General features: G+C 42.2%; 1 protein-coding gene across 1 annotated transcript in view; it reads right to left on the bottom strand.

Moving 5' to 3' along the window:
• Positions 1-25,554, bottom strand: part of LOC139570940 (AT-rich interactive domain-containing protein 5B-like) — a 72,190-nt gene that overhangs the window by 26,880 nt on the left and 19,756 nt on the right. Inside the window, exon 4 of the mRNA XM_071393291.1 lies at positions 18,990-19,220. Coding sequence (XP_071249392.1) covers positions 18,990-19,220 — 231 coding nt within the window. The remainder of the gene's footprint in view (positions 1-18,989; positions 19,221-25,554) is intronic.

Here is a 25,554-nt window from a genome sequence, read left to right as displayed (position 1 = left end):
TGGATCTGTCGACATCTGTGCTAGTTTAAAAACATCAGAAAGCCCCCCTCAGACTTTCAGCATTTCGACTTCAAATGAGCCTCAAGGTCAAGTGGAGGAATGTGAGGAATCATTTTATTATTCTGAGCCTGTATGCCACTGATCATGTTCCCTGATGGCAGTTACATAAGGAAACCTCCTCACAATAACACACAGGCATTAGGTCTGCTCTGGCTTTTTTGGGGGTCACTGACCTGACTTAAGGTTGAATTTGAAGGTTGCTGGTTCAAACCCCTGGAGGAATACACAGCTGTTTAAATGGTCAGCTGTAAAAAGTGGCAGATATTTAGAGTGCAGGTCAAATGCATAAGTTACCTTGAATAAAAGCTTGCTCTCTTGGCAATGGCAGACAAAAAATCACACCCTGGGGAAAATCCATCATTTCTGTCATTGAGCAGCACCCCGGAGGCATGAAAGTCACAATAAATTCAGCAGTGTTGCAAGCTGACAACTTGATCTTTAGATGCAGTCCAATGCTCCTCTTAATGTCTGACAGTACTTTGTCTAATTTCTCCAATTCAATTAAGAACTAGCACTTCATTATCATTCCGCGGACGCCTTGTTTGAAAAAGCCATTAGACACCTCAGAATGGGTTCTGACATTCCACATTGACAGTGTTGCCACGGGATCTGAAGAACACGCCAGCAGGGGACGTTCATCTGACAGATTCCCTGGGATTATGCAGCAATGAATATAAAGAACACTGTATAAAAGTGAAGAATAACATTCAACCTAAATACTACCATAATGATGTCTTGATAGCTTGAAATTATAGCTTCCATTCACATACTGTATGATCCTGTTTTGAACTATATGCACTATTTAAATCTGAGCTGGCATTGGTATATACTGTAAAGCGATGGTGCAATAACACTAAAATGCTTCCTTGCTAAAATACACTGCTGCTGCAACAACATCTTATGAAATACTACTGTACTCAGTGAAATAAAAATCCACAACCACATATAAATGAGCTGCACTCTTTACTGAATCACTACTGACGCAAGTGCCACTTTGACTCTTGGTCCAAAATAGCAACTTCTTTGTTTTTATTCCCACATGAATTTGAAACTAATTATAGGGCCTATATTTCATTGACGTCCAAATATGTTTTTGAGAGTCCGACATCTTCCCAGCAAAAGGGAGAAATGGTTTCACTACAACCCTGTGACCCAAATAAGGCCAAAGTTCATATACAGAGGAGGGAAGCACAGTGAAAAATCCTTCAGGCTGAAAATCCCCTCTGACTGCCAGTTGTGTGTAAAGTGTTGGGTATTATTAGAACAATACAAAGGAGCCTTCCGAGTGTGGCAGCGGTCTAAGGCACTGCATCGCTGTGCTAGAGGCGTCACTACAGACCCGGGTGCTAGAGGCGTCACTTGGTCCAGCGTCGTCCGGGTTAGGGGAGGGTTCGGCCGTGGGGGCTTTACTTGGCTCATCGTTCTAGCAACTCCTTGTGGTGGGCCGGGCGCCTGCAGGCTGACGTTGGTTGTCAGTTGAACGGTGATTCCTCCGACACATTGGTGTGGCTGGCTTCCAGGTTAAGAGAGCGGGTGTTAAGAAGCGTGGTTTGGCGGGTCATATTTCGGAGGACGCATGACTTGACCTTCGCCGCCCGCGCCCGTTGGGGAGTTGCAGTGATTGAGACAAGATCGTAATTGGGGAGAAAAAGGGGGTAAAAAACATGGCTAACATAAAGGCTAACAAGGCTAACAAAATACAAGGCTAACACAAAATGTTCAGAAAACCACAATTTCAGATGCCTCTAAATTGAAATGATACGATATATTTACAAAATGATAGCAATTGTAACAGATGACAAAGTTTTCCAAATCAGAATCAGAACTATTAAAGGAATGATTTATTATTACAAACTTATTATGAATTTAAGGTTTTTCAAATGTATTTCACTTCAGACAGTCGTGTACACTCGAATATTGGGAAGGTATTTCAGAAAAAAGGATTTGTTAGTGAACAGGCCATGAAGAATATAATGCAACCACAGCACAATACATAATTTTGTTGCTGAGAGCTATTCTACATTTAGTGAAGAATGTGGTTTGCTTATTCTCAGTAAACACTGGGGATGTTGACACACAACACATGCACATAATGCCAAGCATGCAAACGCGTTAGTACTTACTGTTTTTCCTTCTCACTAACCAGTGAAAGACAGTAAGATGGAGGAAGCAGGGCCAGCATTATGGGCAGGCTTTAAAGGGCCTGGCCTGCCCTGCCATACCTCCTTGCCCATCCAAATAAAATATTCAAATATTAATCATATATTTGACTGAGACGTGCTCCGACAGAAAGACACATCAATCTCAGATAAAGCATGCGAGCAAGCGAAACAGCGCCTCTCTGTCTCACTATGTGTACAGCATGTATCTGATGTTGTCTGGACAAAAAGAGTATGGCATGTCATACTATTTTTGTCCAGACAGTGTCAGATACATGGGTTACATATAGTGAGACAGAGGGGTGCTGTTTCGCTCACTCGGATGCTTACTCCAGTGAGATATTTTCAGCAGAGTGGAAGAGGCGAAGCAAGAGGGCTCACTCTCGCCAAAATCTGTCCAGAATAAGCGGTTCTATGGGATTAATATGCAGACCTAAACTTGTCGTCTGCTTTCCTGCCTTTGGGACAACCACTCCGAATGTTAGGGTGGAGACATGAGCATTTCGTCATTATATATACCGATCTCTGGTGTCAACCACTTGCGAATTGGAAAGGAATGTTGGCAGGTGCTGGCTTCCCCTAAAATAAATAGATATTTTGCCAAAATGATATAGTTACTCCTCTCTAAATAAAATACTTTACCAGAGAGCATGACTTAGCCACAAAGGATCATGAGCTTATTTTTTATTTTTTTTAAATATCTGTTGATTGTTTCAAATCGCAAGTACGTAGGCCTATGCCTATTTAAGAAGCGTGACATTTGGGCAGCGCACGTGGCAATAGGCCTAGCTGATTATTGAGTTGCGGGTCTCGGTGAAAAGCATCAAAATTAAGTGTGAAGATAATGTGTTTTGAGTATAATTTAAAATGTTGAGACAAGAAGAAGGGGAGGGGTGTGTGGCTAAGATACACTGTAAAAATAGAACGTCTCAAAACACCATGATTGTGTAACGAAACCATGAAAAGTAATGCACTTAAGCTGAGATCTGGTGTTTGGAGAGTGTTTGAATGTCAACCCAATGTAAGTGTTTTAATAGACAGAATGTACTCAAACACCTAAAGTGGTTCTTCAACCTGAATATTGGTGTTTTTAAGAGAGTGTTGTGAAAACAATTTTAGGGTTTCAGTGCATGTAATAGGCATCATACAATCAATGGTTTAAAAATGCAAATGGTTCATAATCTAAATATTTATTGATGATTAGGGCCTATGGATAATATTTTTAGTGGAATTCCACCTTTATTTTTTCAATGCTTTATTTAGAGAGATTAGAAACAGGAGGGGCAGATAGTTGGACTTTTATCCACTCAACCACACAGCCACACTGTAAGAAATTATTCTGGGGTGAATAGAAATGTACAAAAAACATCTACTTAATATTTTTGGAAAATGGTGTGTAACTCAAAATGTTTATACTTTATGATTCTTTCACACAATGGTGTATGCATGTTTGAAGTAGTGATGCACCGATATTACATTTTTGGCCAATACCGATATCCGATTTTTCCTTGCCAAAAAAAACGCTTACCGATATAAATTTTTTTTGCAGCCTTTTAAGCATTCTAGTACAGTTAAGTAGTTAACACACACACATGGACGCAACGGTCTAAGGCACTGCATCTCAGTGAAAAAGGCGTCACTACAGTCCCTGGTTCGAATCCAAGCTCTATCACATCCGGCCTTGATTGGGAGTCCCATAGGGCGGCGCAAAATTGGCCCAGCGTCGTCCAGGGTAGGCCGTCATTGTAAATAAGAATTTGTTCTTAACTGACTTGCCTAGTTAAATAAAGGTTACACACACACACACACACGGCACTGTATTGTCCTCAAAGCGAGCAAAGAAGTTGTTTAGTTTGTCTGGGAGCAAGACATCGGTTTTCTTTTTGTAGTCCGTGATTGACTGTAGACCCTGCCACATACCTCTCGTGTCTGAGCCATTGAATTGCGACTCTACTTTGTCTCTATACTGACGCTTAGCTTGTTTGATTGCCTTCCGGAGGGAATAGCTACATTGTTTGTATTCGGTCATGTTTCTGGTCGCCTTGCCCTGATTAAAAGCAGTGGTTCGCGCTTTCAGTTTTGGAGGAAAAAAGGGGGAGGCTTGCAAGCCGAAGAACACCCTCCCAAACGTGAAGCACGGGGGTGGCAGCATTATGTTGTGGGGGTGCTTTGCTGCAGGAGGGACTGGTGCACTTCACAAAAATAGATGGCATCATGAGGCAGGATAATTATGTTGAAATATTGAAGCAACATCTCAAGACATCAGTCAGGAAGTTAAAGCTTGGTCGCAAATGGGTCTTCCAAATGGACAATGACCCCAAGCATACTTCCAAGTTGTGGCAAAATGGCTTAAGGACAACAAAGTCAAGGTATTGGAGGGGCCATCACAAAGCCCTGACCTCAATCCCATAGAAAATTTGTGGGCAGAACTGAAAAAGAGTGTCCGAGCAAGGAGGCCTACAAACCTGACTCGGGTAACACCAGCTCTGTCAAGAGGAATGGGCCAAAATTCACCCAACTTATTGTGGGAAGCTTGTGGAAGGCTACCCGAAACATTTGACCCAAGTTAAACAATTTAAAGGCAATGTTACCAAATACGAATTGAGTGTTTGTAAACTTCTGACCCACTGGGAATGTGATGAGAGAAATAAAAGCTGAAATAATTCATTCTCTCTACTATTATTCTGACATTTCACATTCTTAAAATAAAGTGGTGATACTAACTGACCTAAGACAGGGTAGTTTTACTGGGATTAAATGTCAGGAATTGTGAAAAACTGAGTTTAAATGTATTTGGCTAAGGTGTATGTAAACTGCCGACTTCAACTGTAAAAATACATACAGTACCATACAGTTTGGACACACCTACTCATTCCATGTTTTTTTTTGTTGTTTTTTTTTTACTATTTTCTACATTGTAGAATAATAGTAAAGACATCAAAACTATGAAATAACACATATGGAATCAAGTAGTAAAAAAATTGTTAAACAAATCAAAATATATTTATATTTGAGATTCTTCAAAGCAGCAACCCTTTGCCTTGATGACAGCTTTGTACACTCTTGGCATTCTCTCAACCAGCTTCATGAGGTAGTCACCTGAAATGCATTTCAATTAACAGGTGTTCTTCGTTAAAAGTTAATTTGTGGAATTTCTTTCCTTCTTAATGTGTTTGAGCCAATCAGTTGTGTTGTGACAAGGTAGGGGTGGTATATAGAAGATAGCCCTATTTGGTAAAAGACCAAGTCACGTACAAGTCAAGTACACTAAACAAAAATATAAAACGATACATTCAACAATTTCAAAGATTTTACTGAGTCACACTTCATGTAAGGAAATCAGTCAATTTAAATAAATTCATTAGGCCCTAATCTATGTATTTCAAATGACTGGGAATACAGATATGCTATTGTTGGTCTCTGATACCTTAAAAAGGTAGGGGCATGAATCAGAAAACCAGTCAGTATCTAGTGTGACCACCATTTGCCTCATGCAGCGCGACAGATCTCCTTCGCATAGAGTTGATCAGGAAGTTGATTGTGGCCCAAGGAATGTTGCCCCACTCCTCTTCAATGGGTGTGCGAAGTTGCTGGATATTGGAGGGAACTGGAACACGCCAGAGCATTCCAAATATGCTCAATGGTTGACATGTCTGGTGAGTATGCAGGCCTGGGACTGGGACATTTTAAGCTTTCAGGAATTGTGTACAGATCTTTGCGACATGGGGTTGTGCATTATGATGCTGAAACTTGAGGTGATGTTGGCGGATGAATGGCACGAAAATGGGCCACAGGATCTCATCACGGCATCTCTGTGCATTCAAATTGCCATCGCTAAAATGCAATTGTGTTCGTTGACCGTAGCTTATGCCTACCCATAACATAACCCCACCATGGGGCACTCTGTTCACAACGTTGACATCAGCAAACCGCTTGCCCACATGACACCATACACACTGTTGGCTATCTGCCTGGTACAGTTGATGACTCCCGGTACAAACCGGGAGTTTCTACCAATCCGTGAAGAGCACACCTTCTCCAGCGGCCATCTAAGGTAAGCATTTGCCCACTGAAGTCGGTTACTGTCACGTCTGCTCCCGCTCTTCCCTCCCCCTGGTGCTTGAGGGCGCCAGGTTGCCCTGCATCACGCACTCCTGTCATCCATCACGCACACCTGCCTTCTTTCGTCACGCGCATCAGCGTTATTGGACTCACCTGGACTCACTTATCACCTGTTATTACCTCCCCTTTATTTGTCAGTTCCCCAGCTCTGTTCCCCGCTTCTGCATTGATTGTTTTTTGTCTTGTTTGCTGACGCTGTTCCTGTCTCGTTCCATGTCCGTTATTTATTAAATGTTTGACTCCCCGTACCTGCTTCGTCTCTCCAGCGTCAACTCATGTGACAGTTACGATACCAAACTGCAGTCAGGTCAAGACCTTGGTGAGGACGACGAGCACACAGATGAGCTTCCCTGAGATGGTATCTAGCAGTTTGTGCAGAAATTCTTTGGTTGCAAACCCACATTATAAAAAAAAAAATGTAACTAGGCAAGTCAGTTAAGAACAAATTCTTATTTTCAATGACGGCCTAGGAACAAGAAACTGCCTTGTTCAGGGGCAGAACAACAGATTTGTACCTTGTCTGCTCGGGGATTTGAACTTGCAACCTTTTGGTTACTAGTCCATTGCTCTAACCACTAGGCTACGCTGCCGCCCGAGTTTCATCAGCTGTCCGGGAGGCTGGTCTCAGACGATCCCGCAGGTGAAAAAGTCGGATGTGGAGGTCCTCGGCTGGCGTGGTTATATGTGCTGTGCGTTTGTGAGGCCGGTTGGACGTATTGTCAAATTCTCTAAAATGAAGTTGGAGGCGACTTATGGAAGAGAAATTAACATTCAATTAACTGGAAACAGCTCTGGTGGACATTCCTGCAGTCAGAATGCCAATTGCACACTCCCTCAAAACTTGAAACATCTGTGGCATTGTGTTGTGTGACAAAACTGCACGTTTTAGAGTGGCCTTTTATTGTCCTCAGCACAAGGTGTACCTGTGTAAATGCTCGCTAACAGGGATGTAATCAAATTTGTGCCCAAAATTTGAGAGCAATAAGGTTTTTGTGGACAATTTATGGGATCTTTTTTATTTCAGATCATGAAATATGGACCAACACTTTACATGTCGCGTTTATATTTTTGTTCAGTGTAGTTGACAATCTTAGTTATAGGCCTACTGCTGTGTTAGCCTATAAGCTATCTTTGAGTTCCATGCGCTAATTTCTTTAGTCAACAATGGATCCCGGTGTATCAATGTGTCCATATGACAGAGGCTGGTGCTCTCGCATTAGTTGAATTTTAACTTTTGAATTTGTATAATTTTAATTCAGATTTTTTATGATTAACCACATGACAATTTTCAGAATCAAAAACTTTGTTTTGCAAATTAAAATCCTAACTGCCACGCAGATCGGTAGAAATGGTAGGATAAATTGTAAGCTTCCCAAAACTTGACACTTGTGCGCCGCCTATGGTCTTTACTATAACAAGCGCGTGCACACACAAGAGTTCCCATGAAAAAAACATGCTCCTTATGGATATCGGATGCCCATCCAATTGATTTGTTCTCACACCGGCCCTGGGAGGTGGTTTAAAGAAAGATGACTGGCATACTATTTTCCTCCTCATTTCCATGATCTTTTAGTGAACACCCATCATTCATGATTTCTGTAACCCAACTAAATGACAGATTATGAAGCAAACCAAGCACATGTACAACTGTACAGCCAATAATCTTCTAACAAACAAAAAAACGTAACAAATAACAACACATAACAACATCTCTACTGGCAGCAAACTTTCTGATTGTGTATGTTTTTCCTGCTGGGTAGCTCCACTGTTGTGACATTTTCACAGTCACTGAGCCTGATGTGTTTGAAAGGGGGCTCTAACAGAGGGCAGCTCAGTACTCCTGACACATGTCAGGCCATGATATTACATGTACTGTAGGATTAAACAGACTTCTGCAAATGAGCTAAATCCCCCGTGAACAACAGCCTACGGTGTGACCCACCCAACCTAAAGGTCTATAACCTAATGTTTATACAAGTCTTTCTCTCTCTCCCATATGTAGGATACTTTTTATCTTAATTTAGAAATGTCACACAGTGAGGGTAACACAGTGGGGGTGATATGGGGGTAGTATTGTGATCTTCACTCATCCTCTGGCATTATGCTATTCCCCAGCCAACCTCCTAATTTCCTATACAAATTGTGTAGCAGCCCTTTCCTGCAGTCAAATACCAAATTGCCCTCTAGTGTCCTCATGGGTGGAATGTTATTCATATGTTTCATAATTAATACACATTTTCTTTTTCAACAGCCGAAAATCCGGTGTTTAGAAAAATCCGGTGGTAGAATCAGTATTTATGAAATCAGTGGTGTCAAGTACTTAAGTAAACATACTTTATAGTACTACTTAAGTAGTTTTTTGGGGGTATCTGTACTTTTCTTGACAACTTTATTTTACTTCACTACATTCCAAAAGAAAATAATGTACTTTTTACTCCATACATTTTCCCTGACACCCAAAAGTACTCGTTACATTTTGAATGTTTCGCAGGACAAGAAAATGTTCCAATTCAAGCACTTATCAAGAGAACATTCCCGGTCATCCCTACTGCCTCTGAGCTGACGGACTCACTAAACACAAACTCTTCGTTTGTAAATGATGTCTAAGTGTTGGAGTGTGCCCCTGGCTATCTAAAAAATAAAATTAAAATAAATGAAATGATCTGTACCATTCCTTTTACTTTTGATACTTAAGTATATTTTAGAAATTATCTTTACTTTTGATACTTAAGTATATTTAAAACCAAATACTTTTAGACTTTTAGTAGTATTTTTTCCTGGGTGACTTTCACTTTTACTTGAGTCATTTTCTATTAAGGTATTTTTACTTAAGTATGAACACTTAGTACTTTTCCATTACTGTGTGAAATTTGAAATGTGCATAAAAATGTGCTACCTAACGGGTTAGCTAGTTAGTGTGTCTGCTTGCTGGCTGAACCAGTCTCAAATCAATCCATATGAAACGAAAGGCAGGGATGCTAACAACGCCAGTTGACACACTCAATGCCGAATACTCCTTCTAGCTAGCTAGTGTAGTGAAATTCTAGCTAATGCACAAACTAGTTTTCATGATATCTACTCTGCCATGATTACTGCACAGAGTTCTACAGCACAGCGGACTGCTCTCTGCGACGTTATCGCATTGGCCAATTGTTACAAAGTAGCGAGGCACGGTGCCAGCTGTCAGAGTCAGATACATGCTGATTTCTGAGAACAGTCCCATAACTTTGGTGCCGTACAACTTCATCAACAAGCTGGCAAACTAGTGTTAGGCGGATGGGCAAAATCTCGATTTTAGAAATTCAACGTCCTACAAGACAGATCGGTTGAGGAACGAGCGTCATGTAGGAGTGACGCCATCTGATGTGAGAAAATGACTATTTCCTCTCATCTAAGTGGTTTACTATTACTGGAGGTGTTCAGAAATGTGAAATATAGTGTGACAAGTAGCCTACAGTAGTATGCTAGTAAGTGACAGCGGTAGTGAAATAATGTGATGGCTTGTTATCCTTTCAGAGCTGAATACTGTAATGAGATGGCTTCCTATTGCCTGTGTTTATGTGAGCTAACGAGTAGCACAATGCCATGCTCTTATCATGGAAATGACAAATTCAACAAATCTCATTTGAATAACAATAAAAGTAAATGCAATAGCCATTTTCAAATGCTCAAATTTCAATATGCGACTACCGACACAACACCCTCTATCCTCTTGTTTGTTGCAAGAATTTGTAAATTAAATTCTGCCACCATCCTGGATAAGTCACAAGTCACAATTGATTTTACATTGAATTTATTTCTGGGAAATATAATTACATGAGAAAATGATTGCTATACCCAACAAACGTTGACTGTCGAACATTAAAAACCTATTATCAAAGGGAACAATTTGCCAGATATATCGTAGAGGGCAAATCTAGCCATATATTTGTGAAGATGAAGACCAAACGCCAGGTAGTAATTATCAATCATCATCAAGATCCTGTCTGGACCGTAGTACCCATGGCAACAGGCCCACATCGCAGCATGTATGTTTACAGGAAATTGAACAGTTCTTTTTCAGTTCAGCCTCTCGCTTCCCAACCTCACAGGTGAACACAGCATTTAACTGCCAGCATTTAACTACATTGCCCTTAAGTGGGCATACACACTTCCATTATGTCCACTACTATTCCATCTGGTTGGCTTAACCACAGAGCCAAACGTTAACAGCCCTGCAAGCTAATGATGCAGCTGAAGACACAAGTCCGTAATATCTCGATGTTGTTTAATAAGGACATGGAGGTTTAAGTTCCCAAGCAAAGATCAAGGCAATTTTTTTTGTTCATGTCTCTGTTCATCGGTTTGTAGTTGTACATATACTAAATGCCTTAGTGCAGAACTACATTCCATGTCATAAAGGCTCAAACTAGCTTAGATAGAAAAGTGTCTACTGTATGTCATTTTAAAAGGGTTGTGTGAAGAGAATATTTTTGTCACATCTTACCCAACAACCCTCTGATACTTTACTTATACTGAATAACCATGCTCTTTCATCCTTCTGGAATTAATATTCAATTTACTTAAAACAAGATCTGCTAATTAACATGATTAGCAAATAAACCAAAAGCAATTTGAGCTAAAATTGGCAGGAGTGCGGATGAATTTGCCTTGTTTATTATTGCTGTCATTTTCCACTGCGTCTTTATTTATGCAGTGTTGTGTATGCCCCCCTTGGGAGGGAACATTACTCTTTCATCATATCAAATGAAGTGAAACGGAGTTATTCCAGGAAGAGCCAATTAAACTGTTCAAACACGTTTATTATGAAATCATTCTCATTGGATGGAGTGTGTTTGAGGGTGTGAATGTGTATACTTTGTGCTGTGCAAACTCAAAGTTGTAGTGCTTGAGTGTACACTAATGTACACTAATATAAATGGTACACTCAAGCATTGAATTCCCCCTATACCATTCCCACATGTACAATACAATACATTTAACTTAAACCTAGAGATTAACAAGTTTTCTTTACTCTTTCAGAATCAAATCAAAATGTAACTTAAGCACACCTAAATTTCTCCCTCTCTGTCTTCCATTCTTTTTGTCCACTTTCCTCTTCATGTGACACACTCATGCTCTTTGCAGTGTGTCATTGGGACTCATTAACACAGATCATTCTCTGAACTCTGCCAGCTTAAACCAAAACAAGGCTGACAAGCAGAGTAAGGAATGCACTGAACTCTGACCTCAATCTTGATAACATCACCCTACTCCATTTAGATCCAGTTACAGTGTGTGATTTTAACATACATACGTTCTGCCCCCACACCACCATCATACATCTTATCTGCTCTATCCCATTAGCAAATATATGTAATTAAAAATATGAAAACAGATACATTAATAGTGTCATGATCTAAAAATACATATATGGAGAGTTTACATGTTGGAGAGTTTACAAAGTCCAGTTTCAGATTTGCCTAGTGCCTTTGAGTTGGCAGTGTCGCTTAATGGCTATTGTTTAAAGAGAAAAAAAACCTTTTAAGGATGAAAGTCAAGCATAACAACACACAGAGGGCCTGTCCCAAATATGGCATGTCTTTCCATGAGCGCGAATGTAAAACAGACAAAATTACGTAATGTGGGATTTGCTAAAAATGGGCTAACCTTCAAACGTTTCCAGATTATTGCTATTGACAGAGTGAAACAAAAACTAAATGGGTCTGGGGTTTTAAATAACCAAACAATCTGTTTCATATATAACTACCGAGCAGTGGAGGAGCTCAAGACTTATGCTATTCATTACCGGAAGGGAGAAATCACAGCGACCTATAAATAAATGAATGCACGGATAAACGCACCCATACATCAATAAACCATATTTATTCTCATAGATTACGCTCTGGTTACATTTGATGGGATTGAGTTAACCAAAGAGCTATCGTTACGACGTTGTCATGTAAAATCTTCCAGCATGGTGATTATAAATAATCATATTCATTTCAAATAGGTCAGGGCATGCTTTTCCACTATACCTATTGTCTGGTTGTAGGGCAATTTATTATTCTGAGAAATAGTGAGATATTTCCCTCGATGACTAACACAGAGGCCTTCCTCCATTGTACTGTAATGAGGATGTGAGAGAGTAGTGTAAGTAAGAATGATGCTATTTACGATACTCATAAACTATGTTCAAAAAGACCAACATGCCCCTACCTGCAAATATGAGGAGCAAAAGAGCCCCCTCACAACATACTTAAACTTCAAGGGTGTATAATATCATCACTCATGACTCATGGATCTGACTCCAGGCTCCAGCATTCTACTCCTCAACCTCTATAAGATGTGTTGTGTAGGAATTAAGCCACATCAAGAGCCTGTGAAAGTCTTCTCCCTCCTCGCTCTGTCCAGATAAATGATACCTCTCCAGGCTTTTTTTCTGTACAGACTAAAAGGCCTATAATAATGTGCATCAGGGCAGCTTGTCCTGTATGTTTCTAATTAGGATGAAAAATAAGGGATATTATGCTTCACCACACAGTCATGCTAATTCAGTGGACCGAAAATGCTTTTAGTTCAATACCAATGTGAGGTTCTTGCTAACATCTTGTGGAAAAACTCAGAGTATATGAGAAAATAAAAGCTATATGATTACCCAAATACATTAAAACAGTGCCAGCTTTATAACCTGATTTTAGCTTCGAAAAAAGATTTCAGAGCAGAAATTATTCCAATCTATATGGGAGAGCACATGTTAACAGTTTAGCAGGATAAAAATGGGCCTGTCTTAGGCAATCTCCAGCTTTACTGGGATTTAGTGGAGGGGAGTGACACAGGCACACAAAGGAAATCATTCCTTTATCAGTGTGTTTACATTCTGGCCTCATACTGGCCATGCTACAGTGCTTTTACAGGAACATTAACACAGTTTACACTCCAGAGCAAGTGTCCTTCATTTCACAATACGTTAAAAATAGAATCTCTTTAGGATCTATGCATCTGGTAAGCATTAATATCCAGCAATAAATCCCCCGCCCCCCGAAAATGCTCCTCTTTAATGAACATTAAAACAAATATGAGTGGAAACATCTCAAACAGGCAAACAATAACAACCCTTTTTGCACAAATAGATATCGATTATATTTCCTTTCCAGACATAGCAGCTAGAATAAAAGACTAAACGAAGGAACGAGCCTGTAGTTTCACCTCAAACATGAGTGCCTCATCAGCTTTCAAAACACTGTTTGTTTAAGCAATGGGTATTATGTTTCTCAGAGGTGGGGGCAGGGAAGGTAAGCAACATTATTACTTTGTTGCAGGAAAAGAAGAATAACATGTCTCAAAATATTCTGAAAGCATGGTTCCACAGTTGCCGGGCAGGTAATTATACCAATGTTCAAGATAACATGTTCTCTCACAGCATATTCCAACCACAGAATTACAATTCTAGTATGATTGCCAAAGAGTAAAGGTCATCATACTGCCTCTATCTCTCAATGGAACTGCCTTGGAACACTAATATTACTTCAAACTTTTCTTCCTAGATTATGTTATGTAATTCATCATTTTTGTTCTATCATATCTGTGTGGTGGTACAGAAGACTATTCTCACAGAAAATGTGAGAATAATATGTGATAGTCACATTGTCAATACCCTCTCCGCAGTTTGGTAGAAATTAGGCTACATGAATATGGAAATAGGAAGAAAGTTGTCTGACATCATGTCAAGTTGCCTTGCTATTACTAAGGCCTTGAGTAACCAAACCATAATAAACCCTCAAGTTTATATAAATGACAGTGTCACTTATTGGCCCTCTCTAGATAGCAGAATTGTAATTATCAGCAGTGTTCTAGTAATTCTGCAGTGACACAAATGACATTATGTCCACACGCCCTGAGGTGGCTGTTTGTCAACAGAACGTCTGTTAAAGGGGCAACCCTAGAAAAAGATTTGGCCAATGATAAAGGTCAAGATTAGCATTGGAAAAGCATAAATACAATCGTTTACGGTCACTTCTAGCTTTAACAACGGCCCATTATTCACTGCCCCTGGCACTTGACCTAATAAAAATCTGGATTAAACATGGGTGAATTTAATGTTTCCTAACACGAATAAAACACACATTAATGTGGCGGATTGAGAGAACTGGTGTTTACATAAAGGAATTTCAGTCAGAGTGTGAAAAAGGCTTGTGCCTGAATACGGTGTAACACTAACAGGCGCTGGCACTATGAGCCAGTAGTATGAGCGCTGGCACTATGAGCCAGTAGTATGAGCGCTGGCACTATGAGCCAGTAGTATGAGCACTGGCACTATGAGCCAGTAGTATGAGCACTGGCACTATGAGCCAGTAGTATGAGGGCTGGCACTATGAGCCAGTTGTATGAGGGGTGGCACTATGAGCCAGTAGTATGAGCGCTGGCACTATGAGCCAGTAGTATGAGCGCTGGCACTATGAGCCAGTAGTATGAGCGCTGGCACTATGAGCCAGTAGTATGAGCGCTGGCACTATGAGCCAGTAGTATGAGCGCTGGCACTATGAGCCAGTAGTATGAGCGCTGGCACTATGAGCCAGTAGTATGAGCGCTGGCACTATGAGCCAGTAGTATGAGCGCTGGCACTATGAGCCAGTAGTATGAGCGCTGGCACTATGAGCCAGTAGTATGAGCGCTGGCACTATGAGCCAGTAGTATGAGGGCTGGCACTATGAGCCAGTTGTATGAGGGGTGGCACTATGAGCCAGTAGTATGAGCGCTGGCACTATGAGCCAGTAGTATGAGGGCTGGCACTATGAGCCAGTTGTATGAGGGGTGGCACTATGAGCCAGTAGTATGAGCGCTGGCACTATGAGCCAGTAGTATGAGGGGTGGCACTATGAGCCAGTAGTATGAGCACTGGCACTATGAGCCAGTAGTATGAGCGCTGGCACTATGAGCCAGTTGTATGAGGGCTGGCACTATGAGCCAGTTGTATGAGGGGTGGCACTATGAGCCAGTAGTATGAGCGCTGGCACTATGAGCCAGTAGTATGAGGGCTGGCACTATGAGCCAGTTGTATGAGGGGTGGCACTATGAGCCAGTAGTATGAGCGCTGGCACTATGAGCCAGTAGTATGAGGGCTGGCACTATGAGCCAGTTGTATGAGGGGTGGCACTATGAGCCAGTAGTATGAGCGCTGGCACTATGAGCCAGTAGTATGAGGGCTGGCACTATGAGCCAGTAGTATGAGCGCTGGCACTATGAGCCAGTAGTATGAGCGCTGGCACTATGAGCCAGTAGTATGAGCGCTGGCACTATGAGCCAGTAGTATGAGCGCTGGCACTATGAGCCAGTAGTATGAGGGCTGGCACTATGAGCCAGTTGTATGAGGGGTGGCACTATGAGCCAGTAGTATGAGCGCTGGCACTATGAGCCAGTAGTATGAGCGCTGGCACTATGAGCCAGTTGTATGAGCGCTGGCACTATGAGCCAGTAGTATGAGCGCTGGCACTATGAGCCAGTAGTATGAGGGGTGGCACTATGAGCCAGTAGTATGAGGGCTGGCACTATGAGCCAGTAGTATGAGGGCTGGCACTATGAGCCAGTAGTATGAGCGCTGGCACTATGAGCCAGTAGTATGAGCGCTGGCACTATGAGCCAGTAGTATGAGCACTGGCACTATGAGCCAGTAGTATGAGCACTGGCACTATGAGCCAGTAGTATGAGGGCTGGCACTATGAGCCAGTTGTATGAGGGGTGGCACTATGAGCCAGTAGTATGAGCGCTGGCACTATGAGCCAGTAGTATGAGCGCTGGCACTATGAGCCAGTAGTATGAGCGCTGGCACTATGAGCCAGTAGTATGAGCGCTGGCACTATGAGCCAGTAGTATGAGCGCTGGCACTATGAGCCAGTAGTATGAGCGCTGGCACTATGAGCCAGTAGTATGAGCGCTGGCACTATGAGCCAGTAGTATGAGCGCTGGCACTATGAGCCAGTAGTATGAGCGCTGGCACTATGAGCCAGTAGTATGAGCGCTGGCACTATGAGCCAGTAGTATGAGGGCTGGCACTATGAGCCAGTTGTATGAGGGGTGGCACTATGAGCCAGTAGTATGAGCGCTGGCACTATGAGCCAGTAGTATGAGGGCTGGCACTATGAGCCAGTTGTATGAGGGGTGGCACTATGAGCCAGTAGTATGAGCGCTGGCACTATGAGCCAGTAGTATGAGGGGTGGCACTATGAGCCAGTAGTATGAGCACTGGCACTATGAGCCAGTAGTATGAGCGCTGGCACTATGAGCCAGTTGTATGAGGGCTGGCACTATGAGCCAGTTGTATGAGGGGTGGCACTATGAGCCAGTAGTATGAGCGCTGGCACTATGAGCCAGTAGTATGAGGGCTGGCACTATGAGCCAGTTGTATGAGGGGTGGCACTATGAGCCAGTAGTATGAGCGCTGGCACTATGAGCCAGTAGTATGAGGGCTGGCACTATGAGCCAGTTGTATGAGGGGTGGCACTATGAGCCAGTAGTATGAGCGCTGGCACTATGAGCCAGTAGTATGAGGGCTGGCACTATGAGCCAGTAGTATGAGCGCTGGCACTATGAGCCAGTAGTATGAGCGCTGGCACTATGAGCCAGTAGTATGAGCGCTGGCACTATGAGCCAGTAGTATGAGCGCTGGCACTATGAGCCAGTAGTATGAGGGCTGGCACTATGAGCCAGTTGTATGAGGGGTGGCACTATGAGCCAGTAGTATGAGCGCTGGCACTATGAGCCAGTAGTATGAGCGCTGGCACTATGAGCCAGTTGTATGAGCGCTGGCACTATGAGCCAGTAGTATGAGCGCTGGCACTATGAGCCAGTAGTATGAGGGGTGGCACTATGAGCCAGTAGTATGAGGGCTGGCACTATGAGCCAGTAGTATGAGGGCTGGCACTATGAGCCAGTAGTATGAGCGCTGGCACTATGAGCCAGTAGTATGAGCGCTGGCACTATGAGCCAGTAGTATGAGCGCTGGCACTATGAGCCAGTAGTATGAGCGCTGGCACTATGAGCCAGTAGTATGAGCGCTGGCACTATGAGCCAGTAGTATGAGCACTGGCACTATGAGCCAGTAGTATGAGCGCTGGCACTATGAGCCAGTAGTATGAGCGCTGGCACTATGAGCCAGTAGTATGAGGGCTGGCACTATGAGCCAGTAGTATGAGGGCTGGCACTATGAGCCAGTAGTATGAGCGCTGGCACTTTGAGCCAGTAGTATGAGGGCTGGCACTATGAGCCAGTTGTATGAGGGCTGGCACTTTGAGCCAGTAGTATGAGGGCTGGCACTATGAGCCAGTAGTATGAGCGCTGGCACTATGAGCCAGTTGTATGAGGGCTGGCACTATGAGCCAGTTGTATGAGGGCTGGCACTATGAGCCAGTTGTATGAGCGCTGGCACTATGAGCCAGTTGTATGAGGGCTGGCACTTTGAGCCAGTAGTATGAGCGCTGGCACTATGAGCCAGTTGTATGAGGGCTGGCACTTTGAGCCAGTTGTATGAGGGCTGGCACTATGAGCCAGTAGCATGAGCGCTGGCACTGAGCCAGTAGTATGAGCGCTGGCACTTTGAGCCAGTTGTATGAGGGCTGGCACTATGAGCCAGTAGTATGAGCGCTGGCACTATGAGCCAGTAGTATGAGCGCTGGCACTTTGAGCCAGTAGTATGAGGGCTGGCACTATGAGCCAGTTGTATGAGGGCTGGCACTTTGAGCCAGTAGTATGAGCGCTGGCACTTTGAGCCAGTAGTATGAGGGCTGGCACTATGAGCCAGTAGTATGAGCGCTGGCACTATAAGCCAGTAGTATGAGCGCTGGCACTATGAGCCAGTAGTATGAGGGCTGGCACTATGAGCCAGTAGTATGAGCGCTGGCACTTTGAGCCAGTAGTATGAGGGCTGGCACTATGAACCAGTAGTATGAGGGCTGGCACTATGAGCCAGTAGTATGAGCGCTGGCACTATGAGCCAGTAGTATGAGGGCTGGCACTATGAGCCAGTTGTATGAGGGCTGGCACTATGAGCCAGTTGTATGAGGGCTGGCACTTTGAGCCAGTTGTATGAGGGCTGGCACTTTGAGCCAGTTGTATGAGGGCTGGCACTATGAGCCAGTAGTATGAGGGCTGGCACTTTGAGCCAGTTGTATGAGGGCTGGCACTTTGAGCCAATAGTATGAGCAGCAGCAGGATGTGAGCATGCTATTCATACAGTATTTTCCTAGGCATAAAACAGTTTCCCCTCACCTCCTCGCTTCTCTTTTAAAATTCAATTACCCACACTGACAATCTCTCCCAAAATTTTGACCTGTCCCACAATTACTATGAGTTAAGCTATACAACAGTGCTCTTTGTGGAAACGCACAAAGTTAAAGAAAGACTATCTTAAGGGCTGATGATACTCAGTCTGGTGTGTTTTGAAGGGTTGGGGTCAGTTCAATTTCAATTCAGTCAATTTAGGAAGTGAATTGAATCATCTCAGGTCCATAGGGCATTTTGAAATCATGAATTGAATTTCAATTCATCCCCTGAAGTGACTTGAATCAAAGTAGAAGTGACTCCACCCTGGGTGATGTTTAGTCAGCGCAAAATTGGAGAAAACCTTTCGAAACTGAGCAGTTACTACCTGCACCCTAGCGCTTTGGGATTTACCGAACTCTTCGCAGACGCTCTCATTCTGCAGCAGGGTGGGGTGTTCGAAGGTGTCCCTGCAGTAGAGGATGCGTGTGGTGTCGTGTTGGGAGGCGATGCCGCCCAAAGCCAGCACGGTGTGGTCCGTCAGCAGGGCAGACGGCTGCTCTCTGAGCCGGGCCAGGACCGAGCGGTAACGACAGTACTGGGGGTAGCTCATCACCAGCACCTTCTTGCCGTCATCTTCCTGGCCTGGAACAAAACAAATGTAGAAACAAACAGTTAGCCCTAGTTTCAAACAAATATAGTTTAAACCCACACACACGCTGATAATGACACATTTCACTTGTATAGGGGGATTAATAATACTTTATGTATGACGTAAACTGATAATAGCAGAGGCAAAGGGAAAGCAAATGTCAAGGCAACAGAGATTTTCACATCTAGATTGACAGGTTTTAACAAGCAACTTATAGGTAAATTCAAGCAGCAGTTTTCCCAGGATTGTTCATTTTAGGAAAACAAGCATGTAAGAAATGCCCCTTAAGGCAGTCTTGTCATTCAGAAACAGGCAGTTTATGTAAAAAATGTTGTAACCTTCTTAGAGAAAACTCCAGACAATCCATCAAAATCTACCAGCTGATATGGCTATGTATATCATGCAATATATGACAGGAAAAAACATATACTTTATGATGGTGAAATATACTAGTATTGAGCCCAAACCGTGTACTGTTAGACATGAAATAATAGAATATACTCCTTGGCCCATATAAGCATAAAAATCCACCATGTATGCATTGGAACACATCTACAGAAATGTAAGGTTGAGTTGGCAAAACTGCTAGACCAGGGCAAGGGAAAGATAAATCATAAAGAAATGGAACACTCCCTCATTCACCCTCCCTTCTCTCTCCCTATTTCTCTTGTTCTCTCTCTTTCACTCTGCATACAGTATAGACTGAATATCTAGCTATTAGAATTTGTTGAACAATCCCTGGGTAGCATTACTTGGCATATATCCAGCCAGAGGTGTTATGCATAATGAGGTGTTGAATGCAAGCATTCTGTAGTAGCACCTACTCAAACATTCCACAACATAACAATGGGACTTTTTATAATGGTTACTGTACATGTACTAGGTTTTGGGTGATATGGATAATAATTAAAATCATAATTGTCGATGATAATCATTGATATGAAATATGATCTGAATAGTCCTACAAAAATGTGTATTTCTATTGGACAGGGTCAGGTGGCACACCTCTATTTGACACCATTAATTTGCAGCCCAGCCCTACTTGGTACCATAGTCCAATAGAGCCACCCTTCACAGACAACCGAGCCAGTTAACTACACATGACTAATACTTCAAAAGGGAGGGAATGAAAGCCCCCTCCTCAAACACACACACCACAGATGTGTGTCTGTGGTCGCATGCAATTACTGCTTGGTGGCACTTGGTTTTTATCCAAATGTCCAAATGTCAAGGATTTTATTTGAACTAGCCAACCCTGGAACCTGGCAATCTCCTGAGGGCCCTCCCAGCATTCTCTTGATTAGATTCAACTTGCTGAGGAAGAAGCCATGGGGCATTTACTGTATAGTAGGACTAAGTACCTGTGTGTGCATGAAAGTGCGTGTGTGTGTGTGTGTGTGTGTGTGTGTGTGTGTGTGTGTGTGTGTGTGTGTGTGTGTGTGTGTGTGTGTGTGTGTGTGTGTGTGTGTGTGTGTGTGTGTGTGTGTGTGTGTGTGTGTGTGTGTGTGTGTGTGTGTGTGTGTGTGTGTGTGTGTGTGTGTGTGTGTGAGAAAGCACGTGTGCATAATGGTATACACACTTTATGTCCCTTTGTTCGTAAAGTCTGACCTTTCCAAATAAAGGACATTGTTATCTTTACATAATAATTTTAATTGGCTGGGGCCTTAGCTCTGTCACTAGAGAGTTAAAATCCGGAGAGAAAGGACATTATGTAATTGATCTCTCTCTGTTTTTACTACTTTCGACTAAAGCAGCTGGTTTTTGACAAGAAGCTTTTGTGTAGGACCTAGAGGCACTTCTATGATGATTAAACTACCATGTAACAGATTTTTATTTATTTTTATGCATCGTCAAGCCATCTCAAAACTAATAAACACAACACAGTGTCTGTATCATCAGCATAAACACAATGTGACAGGATGTAATCAAAACCATTCAAGACAGGTGATTACTATTCATAACCGAGGACATATAAGAGTGTATTACACAATATGCAATTCAACTGTAACTATACAGTAGATGGATTATAGTGCCTCCATAAGCAATCTAAGTGCAGAACTCAATTACAAGGCAACTCAAGGACAAGGTCGATGAATCTGGGATATAGGCCTACTATTTATAATACCGCTGCTTCCTGCATCACTATTACTCTGAACAACCATAGGCAATGAGCGCATTTTTGCTTTTCACTTCTCCGGTCATTGATAACAACCCTTTCAAACCTACTTGTGGGTTTCCTTCCATTGAGATTGCATGGTGAAGAGTAAAGGAAAATGTATTTTCAAACACAGACTCCAAAAAACTATTTTATGCTAGGAAAAACCCAATGTATTCACCAAATTGCTTTTGTAAACTGTATGGCTTACATTTCAAACAAGCGTACAATCATTACACCAGGCAAAAGAACTGACAAGATCTTTCAAAAGACTGTGACTGAAGTTCTGTTCACTGAGGCAAAAATGTGGACATACATCATTCTCATACAATCTGTCAGTCGCTAAGTCCTAAATCACTCACTCAGCTGAAATTTGCTGTTGTCAAAATTTCCACATTATCTAACCAGCCAAGGAATTTACTGAAGCTTAATGTGATAGGATTTGAGAGAGGTAATAAATGTATGAGCCAATAACGTCACTTTGATATCTGTTCTTACAGTAGGTACCCCACAGATATCAAAACAACATGTAAAGCTTTTCAAAGTAGAGGGAATAAACGAGGGAAACTGGAGAAGGAGACTATTTTGTATTCTCTCTCCATCCACTACCTTTTTGCTGTTCAGCTCTGTATTGATTTCAGAGGTTGCCTTGTTTCCATTTACCAAAGACTTCTTTCATAATGTATAACACATAACGGATTCATCCTCCTCTCTTTCCTGCAGCATATACACTTTTCATATAAAGGACGACACGGAGAGCTATATGCATGCTGGCTCTCAAGCTGTTTGTTTTTATTGAACCAAAAAAGCACAGCATCTGCCAGTAATAAATACTGGACGGAATGCAAAAAGACAATCATATTTCAGTAACAACTAGCTTGTACTCCCTAATTTTTTTTTTTATCAAAACCCCTTCATATTCATGACGCATAATGTATCCACCATGATTCAATGGGCTCCAATCACCACTGCTACATTACACTCAAGTATTGACTCGCCTCTTCACAACAACCAATAATATCAGCTGCATCAAAAAATGGCCCGGTTTAGATCAGCCCTAAGAGAACTATTAGTCCCTGTTATATTCACAAGGCATGTCCGTAAAGCCTTCAAAGCGAATGGTATTCTCACAAAAGGCCACAAACACCCAGAGGAAATGTTCTATTGAAATGGTATGAAGGGCAGCAGAGGGCTGCTCTCTCTGCAAGTTGGTTCCTGTTCTTAATTATCTAACAGCACTAAAGTGCCTCTTTCTGTTCTAGATTTTTTAAGGAGTGGAGAGGGGGAGGGTGTCCTCCTGAGACAAAAATAAACATTTATATAATTTTCACCTCCATTTATTCAAGTGTGCTGCGCAAGAATTCAGGGCAGCTATATGGATACAGAAGAAAAACACGGCACATTTACTCTACACACTGTTCTTAATTTGGTTCCAGATGTTCTCACAGTTCACATCATTTTTTTAGCAATAAACGACATTTTAAAAAACATACTCCTATTTCAAAATGGTTTAGAAAAAGAACGCAGCACTTTCCCTTTGTTGATTTATGTGATTCTATTACATTAAACATTCCTTCCCCTAAGCGGGCTCTGCTCCCTAGCAACAAGCGCTAGCAGTTCTAATGTCGTTGGCATGGGGCCAGTGTAAGCTGTCTGCGTTATTGATTGCTAGATTGAAAAGTTTGCATTTAATAGGCTCTGTAATACATGATGAAATTATTCAGAGCTCCTTGTGCCAAATTGGTTCCTTTTACTATCAAAGACTATGGCTATTACAAACAAGGCAGCATCCCAATGTTCCAGAGGTTTTATGCCTGAACCAAATTATAGCTTCAACCCTGCATCACCACAACCATACTCCAAACATAAGACCCATAATTGCCTATACCAGAAAGGTATTATTGTTAGGAACAAGAAAGTTGACTTAGACAAGCAGAAACAGAGATTTTACCGAACTGACAGTCAATATCTTTTGTCCGTGGTAAACAGGCCCCAACAGCGTACCTTGGTCTTTGTATTATTCATCCAGTGAGATTAATGGCTCTGTTTGCCGTTCCCAATCCAGATACTGCAGTATAGCACTACTCCTCATTCACAAATTATTAACAGTGGCCAGGCTGTTATGTAGAAAACCTTACCCAAAGGAGATTATCAGTGTAAATGACTGGTTCTAAGGATGAAAAGAAGGCCAGGGAAAATCGGAGGCATTTAATTCCACTACTTCTACAGTACCAATCAAAAGTTTGGACACACCTACTCATTCAAGGGTTTTTCTTAATTGTACTATTTTCTATATTGTAGAATAATAGTGAAGACACCAAAACTATGAAAGAACACATATGGAATCATGTAGTAACCAAAAAAGTGTTAAACAAATCAAAATATATTTTATATTTGAGATTCTTCAAAGTAGCCACCCTTTGCCTTGATGACAGCTTTGCATACTCTTGGCATTCTCTCAATCAGCTTCACCTGGAATACTTTTCTAACAGTCTTGAAGGAGTTCCCACATATGCTGAGCACTTGTTGGCTGCTTTTCCTTCACTCTGCTGTCCAACTCATCCCAAACCATCTCAATTGGGTTGAGGTCAGGTGATTGTGGAGGCCAGGTCATCTGATTCAGCACTCCATCACTCTCCTTCTTGATCAAATAGCCCTTACACAGCCTGGAGGTGTGTTGGGTCATTGTCCAGTTGAAAAACAAACGATAGTCCCACTAAGCTAAAACCAGATGGGATGGCATATCGCTGCAGAATACTGTGGAAGCCATGCTGGTTAAGTGTGCCTTGAATTCTAAATAAATCACTGACAGTGTCACCAGCAAAGCACCCCCACACCATCACCCCACACCTCCTTTTCCATGCTTCACGGTGGGAGCCACACATACTCCAAAACGGGCTCCCGAGTGGTGCAGCGGACTACGGCACTACTTCTCAGTGATAGAGGCTTCACTACAGACCCTGGTTCGATCCCGGGCTGTATCACAACCAGCAGTGATCGGGAGTCCCATAGGGCGGCGTACAACTGACCCAGCGTTGTCCGGGTTAGGGGAGGGTTTGGCTTTGGGTAGGTAGTCATCATAAAATAAGAATTTGTTCTTAACTGACTTTCCTAACTAAATAAAGGTAAAATAAAAATATAAAATAAAACATGCAGAGATCATTAGTTCACCTACTCTCCGTCTCACAAAGACACAGCGGTTGGAACCAAAAATGTAAAATTTGGACTCATCAAACCAAAGGAAAGATTTACACCGGTCTAATGTCCATTGCCCGTGTTTCTTGGACCAAGCAAGTCTCTTCTTATTATTGGTGTCCTTTAGTAGTGGTTTCTTTACAGCAATGTGTCCATGAAGGCCTGATTCACGCAGTCTCCTCTGAACAGTTGATGTTGAGATGTGTCTGTTACTTGAACTCTGTGAAGCATTTATTTGGGCTGCAATTTCTAAGGCTGGTAACTCTAAATGAACTTATCCTCTGCAGCAGAGGTAACTCTGGGTCTTCCTTTCCTGTGGCGGTCCTCATGAGAGCCAGGTTCATCATAGCGCTTGATGGTTTTTGCGACTGCACTTGAAGAAACTTTAAAAGTCCTCTAAATTTTCCGGATTGACTGACCTTCATGTCTTAAAGTAATGATGGATTGTCGTTTCTTTTTGCTTATTTGAGCTGTTCTTACCATGATATAGACTTGGTCTTTTACCAAATAGGGCTATCTTCTGTATACCACCCCTACCTTGTCACTACACAACTGATTGGCACAAATGCATTAAGGAAAGAAATTCCACAAATGAACTTTTAACAAGCACGTCTGTTAACTGAAATGACTACCTCATGAAGCTGGTTGAGAGAATGCCAAGAGTGTGCAATGCTGTCATCAAGGCAAAGGGTGGCTACTTTGATGAATCTCAAATATAAAATATATTTTGATTTGTTTAACACTTTTTTGGTTACTACATGATTCCATATGTGTTCTTTCATAGTTTTGATGTCTTCACTAATATTCTACAATGTAGAAAATTGTAAAAATAAAGAAAAACCCTTGAATGAGTAGGTGTGTCCAAACTTTTGACTGGTACTGTAAGTCCAAAGGGGTTTTCTCCCAGGTGATGATATCCAATCTCCTCTGATGGGCCGGCCTTTCCATTTGTCACGCGGCATTGTTCGACACAAACT

The sequence above is a fragment of the Salvelinus alpinus genome, chromosome 3 (assembly GCF_045679555.1).
Source record: "Salvelinus alpinus chromosome 3, SLU_Salpinus.1, whole genome shotgun sequence".
In the NCBI taxonomy this organism is placed as follows: Eukaryota; Metazoa; Chordata; class Actinopteri; order Salmoniformes; family Salmonidae; genus Salvelinus; species Salvelinus alpinus.
This window is presented reverse-complemented; position numbering and strand designations above follow the sequence as displayed.